We start from the raw sequence: 20526 nt of genomic DNA, 5'->3' as shown, positions 1-20526 counted from the left end.
ATATAAATAATATTAAAATAACACTGTTTAAATGATCTTTATAATTGTACTATTACTTTTCCATATACTGTTGTCAGTTTTGACTTGAAAATGAGCAAATAATTAATTGTGCACAACCTAATTAATATTCAAGAGCTAAGTCTTTGCCAATCATCCAAATGGATGCTGCACACTGGTGGTGGTTGAGGAGAGACCCCTGACATGATAATAAAGTGTTTTGGGTGTACAGTAGTACATAGTAAAGCGTTGCATAAATGCCTCATTCATATAAATGCCTTATTCAATTCATGATGTCACAACCAGTACAGCAGTGCCACCCAGCTGTCTTCACTTTGAGATGCCCGTGTGTGTGTGTGTGTGTGTGTGTGTGTTTTCTCACTTACAGGGTTGAGTGTAGTCCTTCACACGGCAGCGGTCGCTCCTGTCTGAGTCGGTCGAGGAGCCATCGCAACGAATGCAGGTTTCCACCAAGCAGAGAAAGGACCAGAGTGGAATAAGAACGACCTGGCTCAGTACGCCCCCTCTTTCTTAAGCCTTTTTTTTTCTTTCCAGCTTGGCTGATGTGTCTTCTCGGGCTCTAATAATGCAGATCTGCTTGTGCACTATGCTTTTAATGCCATAATGTATCCACCAAAGTCTGTAGCGTTAATATTTTGCGGCCGAACACGTCCCTTTTCTGCGCTCAAGGACAATTGACCTTGATTCAGAATGATTTTGGATTGTAAAGTCCGACAACAGGAGGCAATTCTGGGAAGTGCACGAATTGTGCCAAATTTGACAATGGAAGGTGGCGTCTCGCATACAAGATTCAAAAACAAGACAAACCCAGAGCAGCGTGGCCTGGATTTGCCTGTAAAAACAAGCAGGTGTTCTTCCTCCTTTGTCTCGCAAATCTAATATGAAGTTAATCCTGTCAGCTCCGAGTCAGGCAGTGTCTTAGCGCTCTCCAGAAAGACTTGGGATTAGGCCTTTCCTACAGCACTGGTAAACAGCTCAAACGATCCCACGTCCAAAATGGAGAAGTTCCAGGAACGGCTACATAAAACTGAGAAGGCTACAAAAGGGAATCAGCTCTTGATGGAAGATAGTAAACCTAGTTTTAGAAAACTAATGAATAGGGTTGGTTTGAAGCTCTTTCTTCCATGTTTCCTATTTTAAGCTCAGATTTCCACAGCAAGTCTCAGAAACGGAGAGTCGAGCACCTGTGAAAACAAACAATCTCAGTGAACTGTGTAGTTTAATGGGTCTCCCAAATATACGTGTAACGCATCGATTACATGCGTCTACCAAAGCATAAATCTAAACAATGGTAGTCAATAAATACAATAAAAAAGAAAAAAAGAAAAAAACACATTATTCCCAATGCAAAAGTAAGGGAATGTCATTGACTAGTACGGAAGAGGATTAGGGCCAAGCAATAACAAAAAAATAAAACCATCTCGAGATTAAAGTTGTTACATTTCGAGAAAAAAAGTCGAAATAAAATGTTGAGAATAAACTCGTTAAATTACGAGAAAAAAACATGTTAAATTTCGAGAAAAAGGTCGAGATAAAATGTTGAGAATAAACTCATTAAATTATGAGAAAAAAGTTAAATAACGAATTTGTTCTCATAATTTAATGACTCATAATTGAACGAATAATTTAACGACTCGAGATGGTTTTATTTTTTAAAGAGTTTTTTCTCGGAATTTAATGAGTTTATTCTCAACATTTTATTTCGACTTTTTTCTTTCGAAATTTAACAACTTTAATCTCGAGATGGTTTTATTTTTTTATTATTGCTTGGCCCTAATCCTCTTCCATAGACTCGAGCCTGATTTCAATTTCATAATTGCTTAATTATTATACAAATCAATGATTTTGAAAACAGGTAATATTAAATAATTTTATATTTATTTTATTATATTTTATATTTATTTATATATATATATATATATATATATATATATATATATATATATATATATATATATATATATATATTTATTTTTTTTTTTATTGAGATATTTTAAATTTATATATATATAATTTAAAATATCTCAATAAAATAAATGAATATTTATTTATTTATTTATTTATTTATTTATTTATTTATTTATTTATTTATTTATTTTCAAATTTAAATATATTATGCCAGAAAAAAAAAACAACTAAATTATTAGTGATCGGCAACAAAAACATGTCTAAAATAACAATACAAAACAAAAAAAGGGAAAAAGGGAATTTTCGGTTTTGGTCGGGCAAAAATCCGGCCAAAACAGTGACGTTTAATTAACGCTTCTCAAATGACGCGTTGGAGATGCAGTGGGATGAATGAAAACTTTAATTTCGGTTTGGGTAAAAAATTTATAAAAATTATTTTGGTGCATCACTAATAGTTATCCATTCTTTATATCATACATTAAAATATCTGAATAAAGCATGACAAATTATTGATTGGAGCTTCACTGTGAATAATGATTGTCCGATATATCAGCCAGGTTGATTACTTAACTGCTGTTTGTTATAGTTGGCTGATAATTAAGTTTGTTTAACTGATTATCAGTAGCAATTTCCCTTATCAAAGGGTAATAAACATTTTAGTACATTTTGAATAAATATTGTGGATAATGGTTTCCTTTATATTGGTCATCCAGCACCATTGGTATTGGCATCGGTCATTAAAAATCCCACATAGGTCAAACACGAATTAAATGTGAACACTGCAACAGATAAAAGAGTGTAAATAGTATCGCTGTTTGCTCTTAAAGGCATAGTTCACCCAAAGATGAAAATCATCATTTACAGTTGTTGGTCCCATTGAATTCAATATTTTTTTTTTTTTTTTTTTTTTTTTTAACTATGAAAGTCAACTGTTTGGTTAACCATATTCTTCAAAATATCTTCTTTTGTGTTCAGCAGAAGAAATGTATACAGGTTTGGAACAACATGAGTGAGTAAATAATGACAGAATTTTCATTTTTGGGTGAACTATCCCTTTAAGAAATACAAATAAATAAATATAAATTATATTGGTGCATCCCAGAAACTGAAACAATCACTGACTGCTTTAAAATAAAAAAATAAAAATTGTTTAAACATATATATTAGAATATAAAGGATAAGTGAGGAAATAGATCAGCATGTAAAACTACAGCAGCCTGATTTTGCTCTGAAAGTCCCAAAGACCTCAACATGACTGCAGCAGAAATGCTTGCCCACTTCCCAGAAATATTGTCCTCTTGTGTGGGAATGTTATCAGCACTGATATCAGCACCCTTCAAGCACATAATTCGACATTAAACCAGCTTGTTGCCATAGACAGATCCACTGAGAACCAGTGCAAGCCTTAGCCTACATCTGCATATGGAGGCAAGTTACTCGTTTAGCGCGTTATTCCCGATCTATCCACCTCTAACTGACATTCCCACTGAAAATCACACATATATAAGAGTTTATCGGCTACATCTGCAGGTAAGATCGCGTACTATGCGCGTGCAGCATGTAAATACATTGGCTCTGGTCTATTCTTCAATACAAACGCGCGATCAAGCTACAGAAAACACGTTTTTTATGTTTGAAATCATTATAATGCACTTCTAGCGCCTTTTGAAACGGCTTACCTGTTGGTGACAAGGATTTAAAACGAGAAAGCAGTCACGGGACATCAAATATCTACCCGTTATTTCCTCCTGAAAGACGTCTGTGATCCTGTGCGAGAGCTTGAGAATGGAGCAGAGCATTGTGGGAAGTGAAGTTTTCTGAGGGCTGAGGCGCACTGGCCTCTGATTGGTTAGATTATTGTAGGCGTTAAATGGCACAAATATATAATTCCGATGATTTATCATTATATATAGTGAAGACCGGGGCTAGTTGTCACACTTGTGACAGCTGTAGTTAATGTTTAAAATTGCAGGTTTATTTTTGAAAGTCAATTTCTGGATAGATAGATAGATAGATAGATAGATAGATAGATAGATAGATAGATAGATAGATAGATAGATAGATAGATAGATAGATAGATAGATAGATAGATAGATAGATAGATAGATAGATAGATAGATAGATAGATAGATAGATAGATAGATAGCAAATATTTAAATTTAATTTTAATGTCCTCTGTCACTACAAACGGAATTCCTTCGTTGGATGTTACTGGACTTATATGGTCAAGACGAGCAAATGAGGCGGAGCTTCGAATCCTACAGCGGCCCAGAGGCTTGGCTCATGAATATTAATGAGGTAACAAGACGTTCGACCAGTAAGATTCGGCAGCGTCATCATCGCGCATCAAAACCAGGAAGCGTACAGGCAGAACAGTCGAGAACAGAACTACTGCAACTATTTGGACCATTAGGAATATTTTACGGCGTTTTTTTTTAAGAAACCAACAGTGTAGACTGTATTAAAAACCCAGGCGCTTTTTTTTATCTGGAAAAGCGGAAACAAAGACGCAGAGAAAGGTGAGATTGTATCTATGGTCACCAAGCAACTTCACCATAGTTACTGTTACAGACACAGATGTTATGATGCCTGTATAATACAATGTGTATTATTTCCAAAAACCTTTAACATAATGCAGTGCTTAATACATAATTCAACGCTTTTGTGTATTACCTCTTATTGTCCTTTATTTTTGAATTAATTTGTGTTGCAAAACTGTATCTATTCAGTATGTACATTCAATAAAAGGTATGTTGTATTATATTCTGTTTCCATATGTAATGTGTTTTTATGAATATATAGATGACCCAGGACTCCTCTGCACTGAGGGAGGAAGGAAACAGCCATTTTAAAGCCGGTGATGTGCAACAAGCTCTCAGCTGCTACACCAAAGCTCTGAAGATCAGCGACTGTCAGTCTGAGAGTGCAGTTCTGTACCGCAACCGAGCAGCATGCTACCTTAAAGTTGAGGACTATACCAAAGCAGAGTCAGATGCCACCAAAGGTAAAAATAATTTTAGGATATTATTACCTTCAAAAGCAATCTTCATCACTCTAACCAAGTTGTGTTCCTCAAGCTTTGGGCGTAGATCCAGGTGACATCAAGGCCCGGTTCCGTCGAGCGCAGGCTCTGCAAAAGCTCGGACGGTTGGATCAGGCGTTTATGGACGCTCAGAAATGCGCACAGCTGGAACCCAAGAATAAAGCTTTCCAGGACCTGCTCAGACAGCTAGGAGCACATATCCAGCAGAAGGTGGGAGGTTATGAGAGGTTTTTGCAAACAAACATATCACTGCTACTATTTCTGATCTGAAAATGAAACCATATTGTGTTTCTACACAGGCAGCACAGCTCTCGTCCACAGATGCACGAGTTCAACAGATGTTCGAACTCCTTCTGGACAGCTCAGCACCCATTTCAGACAGACAGAAGGTGGGCAAGGTGACCTTTAAACTTATTATGACTTTAAACATGCAGTCTTTGAGATGTTCTCTGCTTGTCTTCACGTTTTTAATCAGGCTGCTCAGAATCTGGTGTTTCTTTCACGGGAGGACGCAGGCGCCGAGCAGATCTTCAGGAATGATGGAGTCAAACTCCTCCAGAAGCTTCTTGAGTCCCAACAGGAGGAACTGATCCTTTCTGCTCTCAGAACTCTGGTTGGCCTGTGTACTGGACACCAGTCGAGGGTGAATAACTTCCCATCATAATCAAGTTTGATAGTTAATTAGTTAATTGCGATTAATGTGGATTTCAGCAGTGGCGTGCAACGCAGTCACTCCTAGTTAATTGAGGTCACACTCCGGGTTGAGTTTTATATATAAATTTTTCAATTGTAGTCTTTTAAAAAGGCATCTGATATAATATACTAAGTGCAATGTAGAGTTGTCAAAAATATCGTTTTTTTTTTTGTTTTGTTTTTTCGATACATGTTGATACTGATATATCTGAAATGCTTCCAATACTCATTTTCCACAGAATAGACACACAATACCAGCTTCACTTTCTCGCTCTCTCATCTCTCCGACAGCGAGTTGACACACAAACCCGCCTTCCCTCACTCACTTGTTTCATTTGGTCCGGATGAATATTGTTCGTGTTACAGGGCTTGAATTTCAGCATGGGATTGCGTGTATTGCGCATAATTTTACACATTCCCGCAGATTTTGCGCTCACATCCAAAGTGCACGCACATAAAGCTGCCTATCAGTAATAAATTGAGTTATTTTTTGATGCTTATTGCACTTAAACAGTCAAATACACTCAAAATGCTGGTCTTGGCGAGTATTCACGTAAACAGTCAGTTATGTTTTAAGTGAACGTAAACAGTTGAGAAAGAAAACATATGTGTAAATGGCCGTTTTCTATTCGAATGTGCTACTTTTCCAATTTTCTATGTAAACATGCACTTGACGGACATGCGTGACTGTTCTTGCAGCGCCTCGCACGTGAGCACCGCGTTTTTAAGATGCCATGTCAAGTTAAAAGAATTTCAACTTTTACACGCAGTGCTGCTCATCAGTGACAGTTCCAAAACAGTGGACCAATCAGAAGAACTCGGAGGTGGGGCAAGCGTTGCAAGCTTCTGTTTACAGTATTACAGTATACAGTTTTATTTGTTTATTATTTCCGTTATTGCATCACGTCTCAAAAGTGCATCTCGAGACCCTCGCTTTCAGCGCTACGCTTTTTTTAAACCCATTCCTGAGCACTGCGTCTCACATTTTTAGACGTAAAGACACGTTCTGTGTGAACAAGCCCTAACAGTGTAATGAATCAGTGCATTAGGTCTTAAAGTGACAGCAGCCTAATATACCTGCTGCCAAATTATGAGATAATATTAAAAATATCTATATGGTAGTTTTCCCTATGGTATTAAAGTCATAATTGTGGCCAATGAAAATGCTGAGTAGCTAGTAACTTTGGATAACCACTAGCCACAGTGTCTGGTGAGCAAAACAAGTTAATGTCAAGCCCTGCCCACAGGTATTGTATCTATAGCTTCTCAATTTATGCATATCGTTGTGTTTGTAGACCATGGCCATTGTGAACGAGGTCGGCATGGACAGGTTGTGTGGTGTCATGGGTTCTGCTGCATCCACCGTGTCTCTTTCAGCATGCCATCTGCTCCAGGTGATGTTTGAGGCTCTTACGGAGGGCATGAAGAAAGAGATCAGAGGGAAAGACGAGGCCATACTGCCAGGTGAGACCGACCTTCACTTTGAGAGCTCAGTTCAGCGACCTATTTTAAGCCCATGACAAGACCAGAAATAATTTCCAGCAGAGAATTTCTGTTCTACTTCTTTAAGACTGGGTTATGGCAGTGTAAAGACCAAAATTAATGTTTATGACCCCTGACATGAAGCAGAGGGCATTTGTATCACCTTGAAGGAGTTTATTTTATGAAAATGACTGGCTTACAGTACATATTCACACTTATTACATGACTACTCAAATAAGTAAATAAATAAATACACACAAACATAAACGCATAAATAAAAACTGATGAAACAGTGATAAAATAAAAATGAAATATTGATTTGTGTTTATTTTTTTATTGTATTACACAAGAAGAAATAGTTATTTGTGTTCACACGCTCAACATGCATGTCTGTGATTGGCTACAATGATCAACGCTTCAAAAGCATGTTGTAAATGGATATCAATGACGCTCTTAACCGAGCGCTTACACAGATACACATAGGAGGGTTTAAAAGCAGGCGTCTGTCAGCGGACCAGTTCGCTAATAGATGCCTGCTTTCAAACACCGTTGTAGCCAATCACAGACATATCTGTTGAGTATGTGAAGACAATGGCCAATCAGAGATACGAATCCACTCAACAGCGGTCACATTTTTAATATTTCAGTATCGACTTGGTATCGAAGTCGGTACTTTTGACAGAAAAATGTAAAAATGATAAATGTTTCACTGCAGAATTCATGACTGACCAATCAGATTCCAGTATTCCAGAGAGCCATGTAGCAATTTTCTTTGTTGTTTTTTTTTTCTTTTATATTTCCTCCAGTCTGAAAACCTGTAAAGAGTCTTTAAAACATAATATAAAACAAAATTATTATAAAACATAACTGTAGGAAATTGCTCTAATAGGCTTGCTGCAATAGACGCTGTTACTGATGTTCAGCCGCAACACCGGTTATGTCACTTGCCCACCGCAGCACCCATCGTTTTGATTTTTTTATAGTAATAAAAATCACTTTAAGTTAGAGAACAGACACTACATTTAAAAACTGAGCGTGTCTGCTGAATGCAGCATGAGCCGAACGAGAGTCGCAGCACAGATCAGCAGCAGGAATCAGATCTCATTTATTTCACTAGCTGACTGACAAGACAATGGCGGAAGATTTGGTTTGACGTAAAAGCACCTATTTGGCAATATTTCGAATTTAATCCCAGTGCTAATATGGAACCTGCAAAGGATTAGTTGTGTTTTTCTATTTGTTGTGTTTTTCATTAAAGGATTAGATCACTTTCAAATAAAATTTTCCTGATAATTTACTCACGCCCATGTCATCCAAGATGTTCATGTCCTAGTTTATACAGTCGAAAAGAAATGAAGGTTTTTGATGAAAACATTCCAGGATTATTCTCCTTATAGTGGACTTCAATGGACTCCAAACGGTTGAAGGTCAAAATTACAGTTTCAGTGCAGCTTCAAAGGGCTTTAAACAATACCAGACGAGGAATAAGGGTCTTATCTAGCAAAACGATCGGTCATTTTCGAAAAAAATACAACTGTATATGCTTTATATAAACAAATTATCGTCTTCCAAGTGGTTCCACTTTCATATTCTTCAAAAAGCTTACGCTGTATGTCCTACACCTTCCCCATTCAGCTTATGGAAAAAGTGAAACTGGCGCTGTGTTCGTTCCGCTAGATAAGTCCCTTATTCCTCGTCTGGTATTGTTTAAAGCCTTTGAAACTGTAATTGAAACACTGAAACTGTAGTTTTGACCTTCAACCGTTTGGAGGCCATTGAAGTCCACTATAAGGAGAATAATCCTGGAATGTTTTCATCAAAAACCTTCCCTTTTTTTCGACTGATGAAAGAAGGACATGAACATCTTGGAAGACATGGGGGTGAGTAAATTATCAGGAAATTTTTATTTGGAAGTGAAATAATCCTTTAATAATAATAATAATGAACCCACCATTCAACCCACCGCCCCTTGAATTGGCGCTAATTCGAAAGTGAAAGTAAAATGCGCACGGCCGCACGGGCATCATAAGGGTACGTCTACTGATGCAGAGCATTTTCAGTTTGTTAATTGAAATGTCCGTGCGCATTTTATTTTCGTTTCGAATTAGCAATTTAAAAGCAAGGTGTAAAAGAGGGAATACCCCCACCCCCCGGTGATACCGGTATTACTGGTGTGGTCACACGTCGATTAACCGGTGGGGAAATTTCCTCACTGTCACTATGGAGGACCAGGAGTGACACATAAAAATAAAAAGAAGAATCAATTAATTAATTTAATAATAAAAATGAATTTAAATGAATCTTTTTTTATATGGACAAATTAATAGACATATTTAAAGTTGTTTATTTAATTCTTGTTTTTAAATGTAGTTTAATAAAACAATACATTTTAAAAATCTTTTTTGAATGTATAAATAAATAGACAAATTTGAAATGGGATATTTAATTCATTTTTTAAAATGTAGATCAATAAAACAATAAAAAGTACATTAGTAAATCATTTTAAATGTGCATTTAAATCGCTTTTTTAAAAAGAAATACTTTTTTCTCTCTATTTACCAAATGCTTTTCTTTGTCGGTTTGCCAAATGCTTTTCTTTATCCATTTGTCAAGCGAGTGGTAAAATGCCATTGGACAGTACACACGTGGGAGCAACCAATCAACTTTCACCTCAATTTGAAGAGCCAGTCCTCTCTCACTTGTAACACTCACTGTCATTTAAAAACAGGAATGAAATAAACAACTTTAAATTTGTCTATTAATTTGCCCATATTAAAAGTGATTTATTTATATACATTTTTATGTTTGAATTATTAATTTAATCAATTGATTGATTCTTTTTTTTATCTTTAAGTGGCACTCCTGGTCTTCCATATGTCACAACCCTATGCTATAATAATATATGCAAAACACCCCTTGGTATTATATTAATACTTTAGACATTTCTGGTGTCTTCTAGATTTTAAATATGAAAAATAATTGAAAATGCATGAATTTTGAAAATGTGTTATATGTGTTGCAGAACCATCCCGTGAGCTGCGTTCCATGTTGCGTCATCTAATTGACATGCTCCCTGCTTCCAGCGTGTCCGGAGCCGGACGTGACAGCGCCATCAACCTGCTGGTCAAACAGGTGCCACGAAAATCATTCAAAAACCCAGACAATTCGCTTACACTGTGGGTCATCGACCAGGGTATGTCTGCCAGTGTTTGGCCACAAGATCTGCTCTCATTTGAGATTTAGTGTAGACTGTTTTTTTCATCACTGATGTTAAAAAATCTTTGATGGCTAAACAGATTATTTCATAGTTTTACTTTTCCTTTTAGGGCTAAAGAAGATTCTAGAAGTAGCAGGAACTGTTCCTGAGATCGAGGGTGGGCCGCCGCTCACGGACAACACTCCCATGAGCTGCTCTGTTCTACTTAATAAGCTTTATGATGACCTGAAGAGTGATAATGAGAGGGAAAACTTCAGCAAGCTCTGTGAGGAATATGTCCAGTAAGTGACACAAGTTTTATATATATATATATATATATAGACAGACAGAAGATAGACAGACAGATATATATCCATTCACGTTTTCTACAGGCATCACTTTGGCAGCTTAGATATGGGGAGGAAACTACGAGCTATACAGGCGGTGTCTGTACTGCTGCAGGGCCCCAGTGATGTGGGAAACCGCACCCTAGAGCTGAGCGGTATCATGGATGCCGTCATCTCCCTTTGTGCGTCCGAAAACATCACTCACCAGCAGGTGGCAGTGGAGGCGCTCATTCACGCTGCGGGCAAAGCCAAGAGAGCATCATTCATCACAGCCAATGGCGTGGCGCTGCTGAAAGACCTGTACAAGAAAAGCGAAAATGACCGAATACGTGTTCGAGCGCTGGTGGTGAGTATTCAAACTCAAAGACATCTTGTTTTGAGTTATCTTTTGTTTGCTGACTTCTGTATGTGTATGTGTGTTTTCTAGGGATTGTGCAAACTTGGCTCTGCTGGAGGCACAGATTTCAGCATGAAGCAGTTTGCAGAAGGTTCAACACTTAAACTCGCCAAACAGTGCAGGAAGTAGGTTTTGAGTTTTGTTTAATAGCATTGTAGTGATCAGTTTTGCATATTAGGCAATCACTCACATTTCTTTCAGCAATGTAAGAAATCTAGATTGATTGGGTTTTCAAACTGATGTCAGGGGGCTGGAAAAAAAGGAGATTTAGCTAAATGTTTTTAGGCCCTGTCTGAGTTAACATATTTATACTTTATATATGAATAGGTTTAATTAAATAATTTATAATATTTGTTTATTAATGTATTATTTATTGTTATTCAGTAAATTATTTGTATTTCTTAATTTATTACCTTTTATTATTTAAATATGTATTATTTAATACATTTTTTATTCTATTTTACTTTTTAATTTATTAGTTTTTTATTAATTATTGAATACTTATTTCTATTAATATAATTTATTTGACATTACATTATTACATAATATTATTTGACATTAGATTATTACATAAACAATATAAATTTATATATATATATATATATATATATATATATATATATATATATATATATATATATATATATATATATATATATAAAATTGTGTAATTGTGTATACATCATTTATGTCTTTATAATAGTGCTGTCAAACGATTAATCATGATTAATTGCATCCAAAATAAAAGTTTGTTTACATAATGTTTATAATATAAATATAAACATAATATAAATATATTATATTTATATATAAAAATGTGTATATATATATATATATATATATATATATATATATATATATATATATATATATATATATATATATATATATATATATATTATGTAAACATTTTTATTTTGAATGTGATTAATCGCGATTAATCGTTGGACAGCACTCATTTATAATATCAATATAAGTGTCTTATGGACATGAAACATTACACATTTTTCACACATTAACATATATTGTTGCCTTTATATTTTTAGGAGGAGGTTTCTCACACGTGCATCATATTTGAAGAGTTTTACAAATTAAAGACAAATCAGAATATTCTCATGTTGAGATGTAGCATGAAACCTATGCAGACGTTTTAGTTTTGCAGCTGCAGCAAAAGCATTTTTGCTCAGGAGTGCATATGTAAATTAGAGCCCTTTAAAGAAGTCAGTTGATCTATAATTGCAAAAGTGTTATGTGCAGGTGGCCTTCAGCTGTCTTTCTCTTTCAGGTGGCTCTGCAATGAAGCTCTTCCTCCAACATCCCGGCGCTGGGCCATCGAGGGTCTGGCCTACCTCACGCTAGACGCCGATGTGAAAGAGGACCTGGTGGAGGATAAAAAAGCGCTTCAGGCCATGTTTGAGCTAGCTAAGGTAACGCCCTTCCCACTGTTTTGGAGATACACATCCCCCATTATACTAATCCTTGACAGATACAGCAAATCCCTCATGTTCTCACTTTCTTTGCAGTCTGAGGACAAAACCGTGTTATTTGCTGTCGGATCTACGCTGGTTAACTGCACCAATAGTTATGATGTAGAGAAACCAGACCCTCAGATGGTGGAACTAGCTAAATATGCTAAACAGCATGTGCCTGAGGAGCATCCAAAGGTAACATAAACAGAACCATCGAGATGATGGATACGTCCACCAAAACTGAACATAGTTTCATCATCATTTAGTAGTTTTATCATTTGTTTTTTTTTTTTGAGGAACTCAAAAGGAGATGTTTAGCAGAGTGTTCAAGCTGCTCTTTTCCATATAACAAAAGTATTTGTTGACCAAGGCCTGTCAAGCTCCAAAAAAGCGCTATAAATTTACATTTTCATTTGCAAAAACAGACCAAAAGTCATTATTTGCTCATCTCTTTCCTGTCATTTTGGAAGAAGGAAAGTCATTCAGGTTTGAAACGACATGAGGGAGAATAAATGACTAATGTTTTTTTCAATTTGTGTTCATGTAGGATGCGCAATCATTTGTAGAGAAGAGGGTGGTGAAGCTCTTGGAGGCTGGGGTGGTGTCAGCGTTGGTTTGTATGGTAAAACAGGAGAGTCCCGCCCTCACGGAGGCCTGCAGAGAGTGTATCGCCAGGTCTGTCTACTTTGAAGCTCAATCAATTTGAATCAATCTGGCAGAATTCAAAGGCTGCTACTGTGAAAGTACTTTAATTGCACTCCAGTTTTGGCCCTTTCCCACTGCTGGCAAAACTACTGTCCCAAATTCAGATTAAGCTTTAGATCAATTTGCTCCATCAGGGGAGATTGTTTGAAAATGGATTTTAGTGTGCAAAATGGTTATTCTCTGTCCAAGGAAATGGCCCATTTATCAGATGAAATGAGTCGCTCTCTTCCTCTTCCTGACAGGGTAATTTTGGCTCTGGTGGAGAGACATGAGGACAGAGGGTTAGTTGTGGCACAAGGAGGAGGAAAAGTAAGTATATTCTCTCATCATGCCAATTGAGTTACATTTAACACCATTATTTTAAAGGTGCCATCGAACGTTTTTTTACAAGATGTAATATAAGTCTAATGTGTCCCCTGAATGTGTCTGTGAAGTTTCAGCTCAAAACACCCCATAGATTTTTTTTATTCATTTTTTTTAACTGCCTATTTTGGGGCATCATTAGAAATGTGCAGATTCAGGTTGCGGCCCCTTTAAATGTTCATGCTCCCCGCCCACGGAGCTCGCGCTTGTCTTAAACAGTGCATAAACAAAGTTTACACAGCTAATATAACCCTCAAAATGGATCTTTACAAAGTGTTCGCCCTGCATACTGCATGCATGCGTCGGATTATGTGAGTATTGTATTTATTTGGAAGTTTACATTCGATTCTGAATGAATTTGAGGCTGTGATCCGTGGCTAATGGCTAATGCTACACTGTTGGAGAGATTTATAAAGAATGAAGTTGTGTTTATGAATTATACAGACTGCAAGTGTTTAATAATAAAAATAACGACGGCTCTTGTCTCCGTGAATACAATAAGAAACAATGGTAACTTAGTTCGTAACCGTAGTTCACTGACAAGCCACGCAATATCGCGTTCATTAACAAAGGCGACTCATCTGTGATCTACGGCTTTCTCTATTAAATGCCGCTCCATTTGAAAGCACGTGATGGCGATTTAACGGTAATCAGGGAGCCGGCTTTACTGACGAAATGCACGTTACAGTCGCATGCGATATATCGCCCAGCCCTATGGTAACTTTAACCACATTTAACAGTACATTAGCAACATGCTAATGAAACATTTAGAAAGACAATATACAAATATCACTAAAAATATCATGATATCATGGATCATGACAGTTATTATTGCTCCATCTGCCATTTTTCGCTATTGTCCTTGCTTGCTTACCTAGTCTGATGATTCAGCTGTGCACATCCAGACGTTAATACTGGCTGCCCTTGCTAATGCTTGAACATGAGCTGGCATATGCAAATATTGGGGGCGTATATATTAATGATCCCGACTGTTACGTAACAGTCGGTGTTATGTTGAGATTCGCCTGTTCTTCGGAGGTCTTTTAAAAAAATGAGATTTATATAAGAAGGAGGAAACAATGGAGTTTGAGACTCACTGTATGTCTTTTCCATGTACTGAACTCTTGTTATTCAACTATGCCAAGGTAATTTCAATTTTTAATTCTAGGGCACCTTTAATATACAGTACAGGTAAAAAGTTTGTGGTTGGGAAGATTATTTAATGTTTTTGATAAAAAGTCTCATTTATTTGAGCAAAAATACAGTAAAAATGTAGTATTGTCAAATACTATTACATACGGACGAGGATTAGGGCCAAGCAATAATAAAAAAATAAAACCATCTCGAGATTAAAGTTGTTAAATTTAGAGAAAAAAGTCGTTAAATTTCAAGAAAAAAGTCGAGATAAAATTTTGAGAATAAACTTGTTAAATTACGAGAAAAAAACTTGTTAAATTTCGAGAAAAAAGTTGAGATAAAATGTTGAGAATAAAGTAATTAAATTACGAGAAAAAAGTCGTTAAATTACGAGAACAAACTAGTTAAATTATGAGAAAAATGTCATTAAATTTTGAGAAAAAAGTCGAGATAAAATGTCGTAATTTAACGACTTTTTTCTAGGAATTTAATGAGTTTATTCTCAACATTTTATCTCGACTTTTTTCTCGAAATTTAACAACTTTAATCTCGAGATGGTTTTATTTTTTATTATTGCTTGGTCCTAATCCTCTTCCGTAATTACAATTTAAAATAACTTTTCTATTTTATTTTAATTAGTGCTGTCAAAATTAACGCATTAAAGCATGTGATTCATTTTTCCAGTTTAACGCATTAAAAATATTTAACGCAGCATCCGTTTTTTTTTTCTGTCATCCTTTAGCTAGCGTTACATTATATGATCATGCTATGATTCATTCAAGTGCTATTAAACCATTCAAGCATGATAAGAACCAAAACCTTAACTCTGTACTGGCACGCTGTCTGTGAATCTTTTGTCTGTGTGACAGAAAGACTCAGTACAGCGTGCCAGCCGCATTGAGTTCTCTTTTGCGCTTGAACGGACAAAAACCACACAAAAGTATGCCAAAATGTCAGCTTTGTCGAGTATCCTCATAAGCACAGTCTTAAATGAGTTAAATGAAGCCTTAAATGCCCATAAAGAGCTGTGAGGACATCGGATGTGTGCGTCATATATTAAAGTGACAGCAGCCTAATAAACCTGCTGCTGTCTGTCACTGATGTTAACCCAAGAACAAAAGACAAAGAGAAAATCACTCACTGCTCTTGACTGAATTACTTTTGTAGCTTTAATAAGGATTAATCTGTATTTATATTTATAATTTATGCAGCGAAGACTGTGAAGTGTTTGATAACTTTATTCAATTTCTGTATATTTCCTACCTGTTAGATGAAATATTTAAAATACACTCTATATGTTGTTTCTACATTAATTTGGAGATTAAATGTGAAATTATTACAATACAAAAATATATAAAAACTTTAAATTTTGATTTGATTAATAATGATTAATCACAGAAAAAAAAATATGATTATTTAATTTAATCAGCACTAATTTTAATATATTTTAATGTAATTCAGTGTCACATGATCCTTCAGAAATCATTCCAATATGCTGATTTGGTGTTCAAGAAACATTTCTTATTATTATCAATGTTAAAACAGTTGTGCTGCTTAATATTTTTGTGAAAACTTTGATACATTCTTTTCAGGATTCTAGAAAGTTCAAAAGAGCAGCATTTATTTCAAATAGAAATCTTAAATTGGGACATTATAAATGTCTTTACTGTCACTTTTGATCAAATGAATGTATCATTATCATGAATTAAAACCCTCAAACTTATGAATGGTAGTGCATGACATTTTTTTTTGTTTGCTTGATGCAGGCTTTACTACCATTGGTTTCTGAGAGCACAGATCGGGGGAAGATCAAAGCAGCACAAGCTCTAGCCAAGATCACCATCACATCCAACCCTGAGATCGCATTTCCAGGCGAGAGGGTACGTCTGCACCCTAATTAACCATTTTCACTGATTTCAACCAGGAATTAAATGTATAATATGATGATTTATGTGTTTGTGTAGGTCTATGAGGTGGTGAGGCCCCTGGTCAGTCTTTTGGCGCTTGACTGCACGATGCTGCAGAACTTTGAGGCTCTGATGGCCCTCACCAACCTGGCTGGCATCAGTGAGAGACTCAGGTCAGCTGTCACCAACTAAACGTATTTGTGTGAAAAGGCTTCTCCAACAATTAGGAATTCCATTAGGAATTTATTGGATGGTTGTGGTTTGCTATTGGTCAATTTCATGTGAGTGACAGGTTGTCCCGCCCACATTCCAGTAAACACTTTATCAGAGAAGAGAAGTTAGTTTGATTAAAGATTACAAGGGTGCATGAATTTAAAAATAAATAAATAATTTATAATAAACATTGCAATATCCCTTTAAAAAATAAGAATTGTTCATTTTGATTTTTATCTTTAAGCCAATGAACAGCAGAACAACCCCCAGTCAAACTACATTTTAACCCACAGGCAGAAGATCATTAAGGAGAAAGCCGTGCCTAAAATTGAGGGCTACATGTTTGAGGAGCACGAGATGGTCCGTGCTGCTGCCACCGAGTGTATGTGCAATCTGGCCTTAAGCGCTGAGGTACGTCAATTTTTGGACCTAATTTTGAGCTATATCCTTCTGGAAAATCCTGATTTTTATGGTTTTGTTTGATGCATCAGGTGCAGAAGTGTTACCTGGCTACAGACAGTGACCGTCTCAAGTTGTTGGTGCTCTACAGTGGCGAAGATGATGAGCGACTGAGGAAGGCTGCGTCAGGCACGCTGGCCGTGCTGACAGGGGAAATGCCCGAGCTGTGTACACGTATTCCTGACACGGTGAGTCTTACTTGATTAAAGTGCCCCTATTGTGCTATTTTAAAAGTTCACTTCATTTGTCATGCACTATGATCTTTTACATTCACAAACAACTGTATTACACACTACATGAAAGTAATATCTGAAAAAGCATAACAGGGCACGTTAAAGGATTAGTGATATTTCCTGGTAATTTACTCACCCCCATGTCATCCAAGATGTCTTTCTTTCTTCAGTCGAAAAGAAATTAAGATTTTGAGGAAAACATTCCAGAATTTTTCTCCATTTAGTGGACTTCACTGGGGATCAACGAGTTGAAGGTCCAAATGTCAGTTTCAGAGCAGCTTTAAAAGGCTCTACATGATCCCAGACAAGGAATAAGGGTCTTATCTAGCAAAACAAACTAAAAAAAATAATAATAATTATATACTTTAACCACAAATGCTCGTCCTTGCACTGCTCTGCGATGAGCCAGGCATTACGTAATCACGTTGGAAACATGTGACACACGTAACACAGATCCAGTGTTTACAAAGCGAAGTCAGACGCACTTTACAAAAAAATGGGTAAAACAACAATGTTGGCGGAGAAAATGAGTTGGAGTTTTTCACGCTTACTTTCGCCTACGTCACGCATGACCTTTTTAATGTGATTATGTAATACGTTGCGCATCGCAGAGCTAGTGCAAGATGAGCATTTGTGGTTAAAAAGTATATAATTTTCATCATTTTTTTAGAAAATGCAAAACATTTCACTAGATAAGAGCCTTATTCCTCATCTGGGATCGTGTAGAGCCCTTTAAAGCTGCACTAAAACTGCAATTTGGACCTTCAACCCGTTGAACCCTGTTGAAGTCCACTATATGGAGAAAAATCCTGGAATGTTTTCCTCAAAAAGCTTCATTTCTTTTCAACTGAAGAAAAAAGACATGAACATCTTGGATGACATTGGGGGGGTGGAGTAAATTATCAGGAAATTTTAATTCTGAAGTGAACTAATGCTTTAAGACATTCTTCATTTTAATCCACTTCTCTAGACGAGTCACTGGCTGGAGATCTTCCAAGCTCTGTTGCTCAGTGAAAGTCAGGACCTGCGGCATCGTGGAGTGGTCATCATAATGAACCTCATGCAGGCCGACAAAAGTCTGGCAGAGAAACTGATTGAGAGTGAGGCACTGGAGATCCTGTCTGTCCTGGCTAAAGGAGACGATTCCAACCAGGACTCTGTCCGGAAAGCTGCCCAGCGATGCTTGGATCTGGCTATTGAATACGGCCTCATCCGAAACAATGAGGGAGGAACTAATGGTAATTCCATGTGATGCAGTCTAATGAGGGTTTGTTCCCAACCCCGAAGCCTTTTATCCACTATGGATAAAAAAGTAGCACACATTTCATACTGTCTAAAGAGACCAAATATTGAGTTTATTCACTTCCATTCCATTATGTGCACTCAGTTTATTTTACATGCACATTCCAAGACATTATATGATTATTGTACTTAAATGTGTGACACACACTGAAAGTATTAATCTTAAAATTATGTTATGTATGCTTTGGCACATTTGTTTGACCTCCTGACCATGTATATTCAAGTCTTAATTGTTGAATGTGAAATTACGTATTCTGGTTTTATATAAACACTACTTTTGTTTGAGGTGTGTTGATCTTTCGTTTACTCACAGATTTGTTTGGGTTTAACAATGTTGACTTTTTCACACTGTTCTGCAACTAGAAAACATTCACAAATAACTAAATAAATAATGTAATTTGTAAAGATTTAATTTGAATTTATCACCATTTCCTTTTACATGGGAATTGGTGTGAATATTTCAAAGGCCATTTTCTAGTGGCATTTTGCTCTTATATTACACCTAATGTTTCATAGTAGGTGAAAATCCTTGATTTTTAAAGTGATATTGCTGATAATTGAGAAGGGTTTCTAAAAAATAAATATTTTCCCATTTTATCATTAAAAAGGGGGGGGGGGGGGTTGGGGTGTTAAAGGATTAGTTCACTTTCAAATAAAATTTTCCTCATAATTGCTTCGCCTGTCAATGACGTCAGATATCTGCTACGCCTTTGTTTTGAATAAGCAACCTCTAGTGGTGAAAATTACATATTGTGCCTTTAAAGGATTAGTTTACTCTCTAATTAAAATTTCCTGATAATTTACTCACCACCATGTCATCCAAGATGTTCATGTCTTTCTTTCTTCAGTCGAAAAGAAATTAAGGTTTTTGATGAAAACATTCCAGGATTATTCTCCTTATAGTGGACTTCAATGGACTCCAAACGGTTGAAGGTCAAAATTACAGTTTACAGTGCAGCTTCAAAGGGCTTTAAACGATACCAGACGAGGAATAAGAGTCTTATCTAGTGAAACGATTGGTCATTTTCTAAAAACAAAATGTAAATGTATATGCTTTATTTAAAAAAACAAAAGTCTTCGACTGAAGAAAGAAAGATATGAACATTTTGGATGACATGGGGATGAGTAAATTATCAGGAAAATTTTATTTGAAAGTGAACTAATCCTTTAATGTACATAAAAGTTTTTTTTTTTTATATTTTGTTGAATAAACATTTTAACTGATTTTCTGATTATAAAACAAGCAAAAAAAAAGAAAAAACATTTTCAGTGGGGTCACTTTTGATTTAATATGCAAATATGTGCATATTTAACTATTACTTAATGATTATTTTCATACATTACCATTCAAAAGTTTACAATCAGTGAAACGTTTTTGAAAGAAGTCACTTTTGTTCACCAAAGCTGCATTTATTTGATCAAAAATACAGTAAAATGATCATATTGTTCAAATTTAAAAGAACTGTTTTCAATTTTCATATATTTTTAAATATAATTAATTCCTGTGATGGCAAAGATGAATTTTCAGCATCATTACTCCAGCCGTCAGTGTCACATGATCCTTCAGAAATCATTCTAATATGATGATTTGCTATTCTGATTATTATCAATGTTAAAAACAGGATTCTTTGATGAACAGAAAGTCCTAAAGAAC

General features: G+C 35.9%; 2 protein-coding genes across 6 annotated transcripts in view; one reads left to right on the top strand and one right to left on the bottom strand.

The window, feature by feature from the left end:
• Window positions 1–5027, bottom strand: part of man2a2 (mannosidase, alpha, class 2A, member 2) — a 38392-nt gene extending 33365 nt beyond the window's left edge. For 3 of the 4 annotated variants that reach the window (XM_067379124.1, XM_067379121.1, XM_067379123.1), the window contains exons 1-2: window positions 3606–3703; window positions 384–1202 (exon numbers count right to left, since the gene is read on the bottom strand). The gene's annotated coding sequence lies outside the window, so the exon portion shown is untranslated. Of the gene's footprint in view, window positions 1–383; window positions 1203–3605; window positions 3704–4957 lie in introns of those variants that run through there. The other variant, XM_067379122.1, reaches the window with a different exon arrangement.
• unc45a (unc-45 myosin chaperone A) lies at window positions 443–19136 on the top strand. Of its 2 annotated transcripts, none has more exons than XM_067379126.1 (19): window positions 443–512; window positions 4729–4930; window positions 5004–5179; window positions 5269–5358; window positions 5445–5612; window positions 6958–7126; window positions 10167–10337; window positions 10471–10642; window positions 10733–11033; window positions 11115–11209; window positions 12370–12511; window positions 12608–12748; window positions 13101–13228; window positions 13501–13567; window positions 16525–16638; window positions 16723–16838; window positions 17172–17289; window positions 17370–17525; window positions 18541–19136. In XM_067379126.1, exons 2-19 carry the CDS (start codon window positions 4729–4731, stop codon window positions 18820–18822), a joined length of 2808 nt encoding a protein of 935 aa, XP_067235227.1. In that variant the 5' UTR covers window positions 443–512; the 3' UTR covers window positions 18823–19136. The 2 variants fall into 2 exon arrangements, with proteins under 2 accessions (XP_067235227.1, XP_067235226.1); XM_067379125.1 differs by lacking the exon at window positions 443–512 and adding an exon at window positions 4143–4445.
• Window positions 19137–20526: the final 1390 nt, after the last annotated feature.

The sequence above is a fragment of the Chanodichthys erythropterus genome, chromosome 24, assembly GCF_024489055.1.
Source record: "Chanodichthys erythropterus isolate Z2021 chromosome 24, ASM2448905v1, whole genome shotgun sequence".
Taxonomy (NCBI): domain Eukaryota; kingdom Metazoa; phylum Chordata; class Actinopteri; order Cypriniformes; family Xenocyprididae; genus Chanodichthys; species Chanodichthys erythropterus.
Note: the sequence above shows the minus strand (reverse complement) of the source record. Positions and strands in the feature narration are given on the sequence as shown.